The sequence below is a fragment of the Apteryx rowi genome, unplaced genomic scaffold, assembly GCF_003343035.1.
Source record: "Apteryx rowi isolate R43461 unplaced genomic scaffold, aptRow1 scaffold_312, whole genome shotgun sequence".
Classification (NCBI taxonomy): domain Eukaryota; kingdom Metazoa; phylum Chordata; class Aves; order Apterygiformes; family Apterygidae; genus Apteryx; species Apteryx rowi.
Window position 1 is genome coordinate 406,503 of NW_020449553.1, and position 12,013 is coordinate 418,515.

The following is a 12,013-nucleotide window of genomic DNA, read 5'->3' on the forward strand; positions in this document are numbered from 1 at the left end:
TTCCTTCTATCCCACTCCCCGTCTCAGTCTCTCCTTTCTGTTAAATGCCTGAATTATGAAACTACACAGGCACCTCTAGCAAGTCTCAAAATACCAATGGTGACAAGCACCGACCAAATAATAACAAAGCCCCTGCCTTGAAGAACTTTTCCTTTCTCTTCTGCCCTCTCTTTCTATCCTTTACGGAACAACCAATGTATTGCTGTTTGTTGATATACTGTATTTCTGCAAAGAAAACAGAGCTTACTGATTATACTGACAATTTTTATCAGGTATGTTGGAGTTCAAATCATTTGGATTTCACCACTGTCCTCTTCTTTGTCTATTTTTCAGCTCTATTTTTTGCTTTACAGATACAGCCCTAAGTCTCAGATGATCTGCAATCACACCAGGAGGATTAGCCTTTGTGTTTTCAGAGAATCTGTCACTATCCAGTATGTAATTGTGAATACAAAGGCAAAGGGCATGTCTTTAGTCCTTTCCCTCCCCATCTAAGCAGTGGCAGTTCAAACTACATCTTTGAACATTGTACTTCTAAAGACTTCCTTGCCTCTTACCTTACATTTCAACAGCACATTGCAATCACTGGTAACTTCCCATCCCAGTTTATCCACAAAATGAGGACCTGTTTAAAATTACAGATATATTTTTTAAAATCTCATCAGTGGTATTCACAATACAAAAGCAAAGGCAAACATGTTTTTCTTGCCAAGAATAGTGTTATATTTTAATGTGTTCATTTTTTTCCTATTTTTCCTTCAGAAGACAAGCAACTGCATAGACAGAATAAGAACATCTATTTCAAATTAACATATATAAACATACTACTATACTTAACAAAGTAACATATATGTGATTCGTACGAATATTCATATCATCACCTTGTTTCCTGTGCCACTCTTTTCTCTGGAAATCTGCTTCATTCTGCAGCTTCTTGAACACTAGGGATTAAAAACAGGAAAAAAATTATAGCTAAAGAAAGTATGTCATTTGTACAGCACTGAATGTTGTTATAACAGTTAGGTGAAACTCTTCCCCCTTGGAGGTCAGTGAGAATTCTGCTATAGGGTCAAGTTTTCACTCAGAAACTTAATACTGAACATTTGAAAGTGTCAGAACTTGATTACAGCTAACTCAGCTGTCCTAGCTGCTTACAGTCATCAGGAGTTTAACATGTGTCACTTCTGACGAAGTGTTATTTTCAATCATACAGCCACTTCTCACTCTCAGTAGGAAGTAAAAAAAAGAGAGACTGCAGCATCAGCAAGCAGCTGCAATTCTAAGAGGTGCAGGTATATATTGCTAGCTAACATGAACAGGCATTTACATCAGTTCATTATTCTGGGAAATTTTCATTGCAGCTGTAGAAAAGCAAACCATGACAGACTGCAATATTTTATATTTCTAAAACAATTCCCCTTTCTCCAGACACTTTACAAATAGTAGTTCACACACACACTCTGTCCTATATGAGGCAGGCAAGCACTGTAACATGACAAACCACTGGAACTTTTATTACTATAGAATCAGGAAAACACTGGAAAGTGAAGCGGACAACTGAGGTATCCTTAGTATAGTTTTTCCAGCCTACTACAATAAAAAACAAAAGCATAGATTAGCTTACCATCACCAATGAGGACAAGGCTGGACTGGTTGGTTGCTTTTCCATCCTGAAGCTGGAAAGTGTAGGTTCCTTCATCCTTGTCCTCAAGTTTATCCATAATCATTTCAACAAGGCCTGTCTTCTGGTCCACCTTCATTTTGTATTTCTTCAGGAACAGAAAGTAAAGCAACAATTAATAGCCATCAGAATCAGAAAATATTCGGCAAACATTATACGGCATCTTTAGGTGAAACTCTTTGTTTTCTTTATTCAGATTCTCACTGTGTCTATCACCAGGTCTGAACATGTAACCAAACAAGTAAGAAACCTGTTAATGATGGAAGCCTATTTACTAATACTATAAGTATGTGTCATTTCTGTTCCATGCTGAGTATCATGTTCTTTTTCATTAGAAAGGTTTAGATTTGCATATCTTCAAAATAATATTATCTTTGAGATGATGATATTTTTATAAGCTTTAGTGTAGAATGCTCTATTCCTGTCTTCTAACTGATCTCACTGTGTAACAAAAGCATGTCATGTCATGTCTTTGGGAATAACAAGTTCTGCTGCTAGAAGTTCTGCATCTGCAAGCTTTCTCTTCATAAAATGAATTCCTCCAAACAGCACAGAGATGTGAGAACCAAGCATAAGACTATACTAGGGTCGTAAACGAAGGAGATAGATAGGATGAATCTGGGCTACTGCAGTGACTCCTCAAAGACCACAGAAGTTACTTAGCTGGGACTACCTTATTACAGGAACTCCTGTGGTCCCCACTTGTTTACAGAATATGTGATACTCACAAAGGTGGCAGGAAGTCATTTAATTCCACTTTGTAAACTGCAACCAGTAGAATTTGGTTGTAGCTCAGAACTATGGACAAAATCTTTCTAGTGATGTTTCCAGTGACATACGATATTTCTCAGGAAAATGTGTTAGAATGGAACACTAGTTGAAAGTGCAATAAAGACAGTGACATTAATACTCATTGCTTATGACAAGGCAAACATCTGTAGGGAATGAAAAGGCTTACCTCTCCATTAAAAATCTCCTTATCATTAAATACAAAGTTGGCCTTTGCATTGCCAGACAGTTTTTCAGCTTGCAGCCAAAATCTCACTTCTCCTTTTTCCAAAATTTCCACTGCCAACTCAGATACAAGTGGGACAGCTACACAGAAGAAAGAAAGGAATGAAGCATATACTTTGTCTGTGTCCCAACAACTACTTTCTTCTGTAATCAGAAAGCCATTTCTTTCCTTCATGCTCAGATGTATGCAGTGTAACTAGCTCATGATAGCTCTTCATATAAACAGAATGCCCTTCCATCCACAAATAAATCGGATGACAGATGAGATTTAATTGCTTGATCCTTCAATCACTAGGCCTGCACAGACTGGAAATGTTCAAGATTTGAGTTATGCTTGGTGTCCCTCCATTCTAGTACAAGGCTAAATCTATTTCAAAGGTAAACTGCAAGTAGCTCTGTAGCATGATATGGGTCTGTATGGCACAGACTCACATTTAATGAGCTGCTTAATAATGTTACTGTAAGACACTGAAATGACCCAGCAGGAAAAAAAAACCCAACCAAACAAAAAGCCTAATCAGAAAGTCAACTGCTAAATTGCAGGTTGGGGGATTTTTCTAAGAGCTCTGATCCTCTGTGAGTGAAACTTTTATGTCTAGAATTCACTTAGTATCACAATACACCATAAATCTCACCTGTATATTTGTTTACACACAAATATAGAAATCCATGGCATATAGACCAATTCCTTGTGTAAGCAGGAAAAGTTACTATAAATAGTGCTATACCATAGCAAATTTTAGGGATTTTTTAAATTTTTCCTTGTTCTTGTCAGTAAAAGTCCTCACCTTGCTTTCACTCCAACTTTTTGTTAAGATAGTTTAATCAGCAACATTAAATATGGGCATTTAGACTCTGATTTGGGGGCATATTGATCATTTTATTGGTTTCCATTACTTTTAGCTGTTTTAGTGGATGCTCAGATTTTCCACAAAATCTTACTCTCAGGAGTATGTATGCAGTACGTGAACACTGCCCAAATCTCCACTTTCACAGCAGTGTAAAGCCTGTATTGCAAGGTAATAACATTGAGCTACTGAGAGGGGGTATACAAACACATTGTGAAATGCCTGATTATGTAGTCTGGTGATGGATGTAAAACTACACCTCCTCCCAGATGAATCCCAGGAATGGGTTGTTCCATTAACTTCACATATACAATGGTCCAGCTATAACAGGAGAGGACTGGGACTGAGGTAGTGACTAATTTCGCTTATCTTTCTATTTTCACTACCCTAAACAACTGAGGTGCCTTCTGGCTGCCATTCTACCATGCTGCCAAACAAAGTGAGTGGCTGCATGTGAGGACTCCCTGCACCCTTCACACACTTACCCCTTCCACACACGCGCATGCAAACACACTCATCCATACCCTTTCGCTGTCTGAGCGACACAGAACCTGTTTCTGGTAAGAAAAAGGCTACTGGGAGGTGAGGCAACAGTCATAGGAAAAAAGAGAATTATGAAAAAGACACAGGCGTAACCAGAGAGAGGAAAATGGTTAAAAGGGAGTCAGGAGGGATGGAGTTACCAAAAGGGAGCAGGGCAAAGAGCAGCCACATTATGAGTGTGCCACAGCCGTGCAAATGGTACATGTGAGGCTTCCTCGCCTACTGCATCACTTTGTTTATGAGAAACAAAAGGAATTAGGGATTGTGCATAATTTCTTGAAACAAAGTGACTGCAATGCCACAGAGGCCAGCTGAAGCAACAGGAAAGGGGTCTGAATACGCATTAGGCTGCGCTGCTCTTGTCTTGCTGTCAGCTCAATGGGAATTTTAAACTCATCACTTGATTTGTCTGTAATTAACTATGAATATCTTAGTCTAAAATGGAGAGGGGAAAAGTATCTCAGAAACTGTTACAGAAAGGGCTGAAAGGATGTAAAAGGATTCTCTTTGGGGAAAAGATCATTCATCCCCCAGTACAAAGGAATCTGACTAATCTGAGCGAACAGTTCTCTGCGAGCAAAAGTCTTATTTTAAAGTATTTCCATTTTCCTAAGCACCAATTGACAGCTATTTTAGGGATTTTCCAGCCATCATGCTTACAAGGTTTTAGATCCTATTGGTATTGGTACAACATCACAAATTACCAGATGCACTTGGCAGAATGTCCTCAGGCAGCTACTAAATTGAAGAGTTGGAACAATCTATTCTTTGCCTAACACCAATACACTATTGCCCTCACATATAGTGGAATTCTTTAAGACTGGATTATTCAAGCAACCCATTTTCCAGTGAAGGTGCCAGCTGCAGATGTTTCTAAGAGTAAGCTACAATCAAATGCAGTTCAGAAATACAAATGAACAAATGTGCAAGTGCTTCTGTTTCATCAGAAATGCCTATGACTAATTTTTTTATAGAGAATTTTGGTAATCCTCAAACAGATTATCCAGAGATATGACTAAAGTTCCATGTTGACTGACAGGCACTCAATATTTTTCCAGCCTCGTAGGCATAGCCAGACATATCCCAACCTCTGTTTCTAACTGATTAGTTTTGTAGTGTCCACAGGGCCTGGGAGGGTCAAAGCAAGTAAGACAGTTTTCTCCTTTAAATGTTATGATAAATTCTGCAGGAATTTCCGTTTTKGCCTGTGTCTCCTGGCTACTCCATGCACATCTAGAAATGTGCTGTTACCTAACAATATGTAAAGAAAGGCACAGTGTGTGTCCTGAGGAACTTACATTGTGACATTAGCTATGAATACAGAGTGTGGATGAGCACTCAGTAGAGAAGGGTCAGGGCAAGTAAGGACGTGTGGCAACAAGAAGGGTTTGTGATGACTAACTTTCAGTGTAAAGACATAATTAGGAGGAAAAGACTGGGAGGAGCAGGAGTAAACAAGGAGACGCTTTGGCTGTCATTAAACTGTCAAAAGGTGATACAAAATGTTCAGAAGAGTAGAGCTGATACGGAAAAGACAGAGAAGGAAATGAGAAAGGGAGATGATACAGGCAAAATGACAGGCGGTTTCTAAGGCCAAGCTTTGACAGGACTGGAGAGGTGCAATGTGGGCTGAATTGGCAGAGGTTCCAGCAATGCATGCACAAAGTTGAAGGTGTTAAAACATAGGCAAGAGTTTTAGTGCTGTGAATGAAGAAGAAAGAGATGTAGTAGGAGAAGATAACATTTAGACCTTGTCTAGTTGTATGTAACAGAATTCATTCTACTGTTCAATTTATTATTTTTTCAATTATTCAAGTTACATTCTGCTGAAAATAACAAAGTTGCACTACTACCAGGAGTACACAAAGGTGTAGGAGTTCTGTGGACTTAAGGAAAATACCATCCCAAGCAACAAGAAAGATGTTCAGATTGTCAAGTGTTACAGAAAAGAGGGAGGGAATTAATTTCAAGAGGAAAATTGCTGTATATATAGATCTTTACAGCTGAGTTTACAATTGTCTGCTTTGTTTGTCTTGAACGTATGTTAACATCAGTTAGAGTAAAGGTAAATGGGCAGAGAATTATAGCTTCTTAAATCAGTTTAGGTATTCTGAGTAAGTATAAAAGGCTGTTCTGCAGAAGAAACAAACACAATAGGATACTTATTTCCATCTAATATATAGACTTAATATATGTACCTAGACAGTAGCATGCAACAGAGCAGAAAGAACATCAATAATACACAAATGTACTAAAAGAAAAAGAAAAAAATAGAGGAATCTTAGATTTACAATTCAAAAATATGCTTTAATTTGAAATTGTTGTAGAAACTTCTCTRCCTGATGCTGGCAGAAGCTTTGTGATACATACCCCAATGCATGCAAATCTCTCCCCTACAGACATGTTCAATTCACTTACTTGGGAATTTACGTTCGTGGCTCAGAGCAAGTAGACGTTTCATTTCTGCAAAAAACATAAAATAATTATTAAGGGCGTGCATGCCTTATGGATATAAGAGATAAACTGCAGCAGGAAAACCAGATGTGAAAACAAAACAGGCATGCTTAACAGAGATTATTTTTTACCTTCTTCATCAATTGTGTAGCTTGATGAAACTCCATCAGTGTCTGTAACAACACAAGAATAAATTCCCAAATCATCTTCTCCAAGATCCTTAAAGGTAGCTTTTGACCTTTAAAAAAAAACATTTTGATCAAAAGATGAGMCCAGTCTGAACCAAAGCCCTCCTTTATGTCTATAACACTAGATAGAAATATTCCTGTATTCCTTTGCTTTGAATAGGAAAATATGGGGCCCTGGCCAGCATACAGAAGGGTACGTCCTGCCATGTGTACTATAAATGGAGACGGCACAGCCTGTATATCTAGACTATATGGACTCTGTCAGTGAAGAAGAGAGTGAAGAGAGAACCAGGAACATCTATGACACCATGAGAGTGAAGGTTGCCTTTGCAGGGGTAAGCAGCACAGAGCCAGGCACAAGCTGCACAACTTTACTGGGAAGCTGTATAAACTCTCAGCGCCAAAAGTATTGGAGCTAGATAGTTTAAGCTAGCTCAAGCATGTCTAAAAAATATTTTGTCACATCTTTGATGAGTGTGCAAGTATCCTGTAATTAAATTTTCATATGCAATATCAAAAGAGTGTGAGCTGTTACTTTCTGTATGGTTTCTGTAACTGGAAGAGCACGTAGTTACTCTGTAGGCTGAACCTGTGTATTTGCCRTTTCCTCCTCTCTGATGAAAGCCTGAAGAAACAGATAAGGCTTGCAGAGCATTATAGAAGTTAACAAATCTAGGATATGGAGACATGATCAAAATAGAGTACTTCTTACTCCAGCACCTCAGAAGATTGCAACAGCATTACACGATAAAAGCATTTTGCAAGCAGCCAAACAATTTTAGCCTTTGGAGATTCAAAATAATAACAATAATGTCTGCCCTGGTTACCAGGTTACAAGATGACAGAGCACATGTGTCCTCTTCCTATGAAGCACTGCCCTTACAGGAGGCCTGACTCATTCTGTGTGAGCTACAATTTCCAAATGGAGAACAGCATGCACATAAAGCAACCTTCGAACATCAAAGGCAGATTTAATTCTTACTGAGGCCTTAAACCCCAAAGGATGAATTTCTGTGACCAGCCTAGAATTTGCAAAAATGATACTAACGTTACCACCAAGGATTCTTACTTTCCGCCTTTCGTATCAATGTCCAGTCGAGAGTCATCCTCAATTGGTTCATAATTCTTGGACCAAACAAACTTAGAGTTTGGAGACATCTGATCACATTCAAAGTTCAAGGAAATGACTCCATTATCATCTACGTCAACCACCATTTCTTTAGTTCCTGAAAGATCAGAACAAGGCAATTCCACTTTTTTAGAGAAACCAGCAAACAAATTTACATACATATCATTCATAGAGTGGATTAAGCAGATCATTGTCCTCTTCTCAGCCTGCAAACATTGGGACCCTCAGTCTTTGATTCATGAGTAGAATTCTTATTCTAATCCATAAAAATATGGAGCAAATTAAAGAACATCATAAATCAATTGATTTATTTGAGCAAATCTAAGCACACATGAGAGGAAAAAAAAAGAGGGAAAAAAAAGTCAGCCTCTAAATCCACTAAATGTTTAAAATATTGAATAGCAATATTTTCCATGGTAAGGGATAGTCAGAGCTTTCTTTCTGTAGCACAGATTTCTCATTCTCTAGTCATATAAGAGCTCTAAAGAGAATACCATGTGCAAAAGCAGGCGTTTGGAGAGGTGCAAGAGGCAAAAGAGGAAACTACTGAGTTGCCCCAGCAGCGCTCACTTGTGCAACTGAGGCACATTTTCAGTGACTCCAAGAAGTTGGTTTAATTGCTGTGCTTGGCATCTGACCCTGCCACAGTCTGTGGCATGCATCCTGGGCTCACAAAGAGAGTATTTGCAATCAGCCGCTGAGTCACCCACCCYGTTTTGCCAGTACCTATGGCCCTTGAGCTGGATAAGGTGATCCAGTTTTTTCTTAAAACACCCTGAGGGTGAATCTCAGATCAAAAATCTGAATGTACCTCTAGCCTGCCCCTTGCATGCTGATGTAGCTGAGAGAACTTCATTTGGGATTCAGGTGGCTCTGCAGTCTTGTTATCCATGGCGTTAACTTTCATTTCAACAACTTGTGTGAGAACGTCACCGAGAGCCTGTGCATTAAGAGGTGTTGGAGACCATCCAGCTTCCTTTTCTGAATGGCTTTGAGTTGGATCTTACATATGAATAGGGCAMTCATATTATTTAGTTTAAGACAGTTCTGGGCTACCCAGAATGCTAATGACACACTTTCTCCACAAAGTATCCTATCTTAAAGACAAAAGCCTTATTCCTGACATTGAAATTAAATGCTTTATTTTCAGCATAACTCTTAATGAGCCTCAAAAGTACAAGGAGATTTCTGTGTTTCCTCATCCTAATACCATACACGTCCTCTCCAGCACTGTGAGTAGCTCCTGTAATGAGAATCTGTATATGTGCAGCCTTCTTATTCTTTATAACTTGCCATAACTATTTAATGAAAGAAGAGATTGATATTCATGTTTTGGTACTATTATTTACCAGCCCTCCCAGTAATGAAGCACATGTTAAGTACTAATATATGATAAACGAAGCCTGAGGTCTATAGATATCTTACCAGGCAGCAGCATATTTGCAAAATTTTTATGATGTAATTTATTACATGGAAATCCATCAGCTGACATGTCATTAGTGTTTAGTTTTCTGTAGATCATTAGTATATGAATCTTTTGATGGCAGTTTATGCAATGTACAAAGAATTACAGCCAGAAGGTCCATTCAAAGGACAGCATCTTTTATATCTGTTTTAAAGTTTGAAATCTGTTTTATATCTGTTTTAAAGTTTTAAATCTCTTTATATCTGTTTTAAAGAAATCATGTTATGATAATAACACACAGTGTTTATCTCCAAAAGTGATGTTGGCTTTTACCTCTAATATTTATATGGGAGAATAGGAGAAAAAAGTCATCTTTTTAAACTACTGGGCAGAGGGCTCCACCTATCCTACAAAGTGAAACCAAAGAGGAAGCCATAACAATACTAGTCTAATTCCCCTTCTCCAGATAGCCTAGTAGTGTCAACATATCGTCCAGTGCCTCTCTTAAAGAAACCATAAGAAATAAGATACTGAGATGTCATATCAAATACTGATTATCCCCATTTATCTGAGTGCTTTGTTACATTGAAGGGAAAGAGATAACATTAAGATAAAGCAGACAGCTTGACAACAGAGTTACTGGCATCATTTTAAATACACCTAATCAGAAGAGAAAAGTTGAATGGGACAGTTTCATTAATTTCTGAGACTTGGCCTTAAAATTTTCAAAACATGCTGCTGAAAATCTTTTCTGTCAAGTTGGATATTACCTATTGATTAGTTGAAGTGATTTTGATAGATAACTGTGTGTGTGATTAACATTAAAAAGCAGACAGGCTGAGAGAGCCACCAGGTTACATTTTTAGGTCTTATACAGCTGTGGTCATAGCAGAACCTAAGGCAGTGTCAGGAAAGATGGGTAATTGTAACTTTATACTCTCTCTAGTGTGTTCCTGATTCTGTTGCTAGAGGCCAGGTGAGCCTCACAGGTATATCGTGGAGAAAGCTGTTCTGGCTGAAACAGCACTTGAAGTACAAGTTCTTGTAACTGAGTATTAATAGAAAAGTGCAGGAGCCCTCATACAAAAAAGTTCCTTTTACAAAAGCACACAGCAAGTCCCTCAGGTGAGGGTTAAGTTGGGGTCCTATGATCTGATCCCCAGGACAGCTCATATGCTTATGCAAAGCCCTTCTGAAGTGACTGATGCAGGATCAGAATCTAATTTTGCTTTGTACCAAAGCACACAAGGACTAAGGGCAGACCTGAGAAGTCATGGGGAAGAGCTGCAGTCTGCTCCCTGGATTTCTCCTCTTTCCTGTGAAATCCCCACAGACCAAAGTGGTTTTGTGTAAAGACAAAGTTACAACTAAAAACTAGACTGAATTGGAGTTTGTTTGTGAGTTTGTTTGTTTGTTTGTTTGTTTGTTTTGGGGGGTGAGGAGTATTTCATTTAATTTTTAAAGATAACTGTAGAAATTACATACAGTTTTCAAAGAAGAGAAGATGGATACAAAGTATTTCATCATTATATTTACACATTTCACTAGGTATACAAAAGTAACTATTAAAGCAAATATTTTTATTCAGCATATTATTTACCTATGTTCTTTGGTTAGAGAGCTCAGTCTTCTGCTGATTTTATGCACTTGACAAAAGTAACATTCCAGCAACATTCCAGCAGGAATTCTCTAAAGAGATCTAACAATATTTTGTCTCCATCCAAGATCTTAATAACGGCAACATTCATTGGGGAACACTCCTCCAAAAGATTTGTGGTAATTAGAAAAAATGATATGATTGTTCTTGAGGTTTGTGTGGTTTGAGTGAGAAAGGTGAAATCCTGCCCAAGAGAATGCTTTCTGAAATATTTTTTAATAAGCCTTTTGTCCTTTCTTAACACTTTTAAGAAGCTTATTTTGGTGGGTACTGTATCTGCAGATCTGAGCTCAAAATATGGGTCAACCAAATTTGAACAAGTTCAAATCATTTTCAATTTCTCTGAGGTTTCACTAGGTCGAGCCCTGGCTTTCTTTCTATCAGTCAGGTAGTACTCCTCTGAACCAGAGTCTACTAAACAAAAGAGCCATAGCCCTGAAATGCACCTCCATCTCTAACAGTGCGGCCTGCAAACTGACCATTCTGCTTCACATATTGCCATGTGGGGCATGCACCTTATTGGAGTGAATGTTGTAGGAATTTTTTGTCTGTGATGATCATCTTCACTAGAGTTTACATTCATATTTTGTTGGAACTGTAGTTACATGGAAAATCCTCTATTTAGCACACTTGAAGGCTGCTATCATACAAGTTTTTACCATAAGTCTGACAGACAAATATTGACCCTCAAAGGAAATGGAATAATAAAGCCAAAAGTTTAGTATCGATATTAATTTGATTTTTGTTTTATGAGGGGTTGCTGCTGCTGTATGCAAGCTGTTTTCCAGAAAAGGATTGCRAGTCTTGTCTTGCTCCACTTGCAGGTGGTAGAAATGATACTAGTGACTCAGCAGGTTGTAGATCTGGAATTAGGGCTACTGTATTTTTGAAAAAAAAAAGGAAGATGCAGTGGCTGTGAGAGATGAAACCTGGGGGGAGGGAGGAAAGATGATCTGAGGGACTAGCAATGCTGTGTGCCCTGTTATTCTGGTTATAGCTGCCAATATGGTGGGAGTTACCCCATGGTGCCCCCCCATGGTAACTCTTCTGGTCTGGTGCCATAGACCAGAGCACCACAGAGTTCACAGACTCCT

At 38.4% G+C, this 12,013-nt stretch overlaps 1 protein-coding gene across 1 annotated transcript in view; it reads right to left on the reverse strand.

The window, feature by feature from the left end:
* MYOM1 (myomesin 1) overlaps window positions 1–12,013 on the reverse strand; it is a 77,047-nt gene that overhangs the window by 18,448 nt on the left and 46,586 nt on the right. The window contains exons 22-28 of the mRNA XM_026070574.1: window positions 7,798–7,954; window positions 6,672–6,778; window positions 6,505–6,549; window positions 2,640–2,776; window positions 1,625–1,769; window positions 882–941; window positions 558–625 (exon numbers count right to left, since the gene is read on the reverse strand). Of these exons, the coding sequence (XP_025926359.1) occupies window positions 558–625; window positions 882–941; window positions 1,625–1,769; window positions 2,640–2,776; window positions 6,505–6,549; window positions 6,672–6,778; window positions 7,798–7,954 (719 nt within the window). The remainder of the gene's footprint in view (window positions 1–557; window positions 626–881; window positions 942–1,624; window positions 1,770–2,639; window positions 2,777–6,504; window positions 6,550–6,671; window positions 6,779–7,797; window positions 7,955–12,013) is intronic.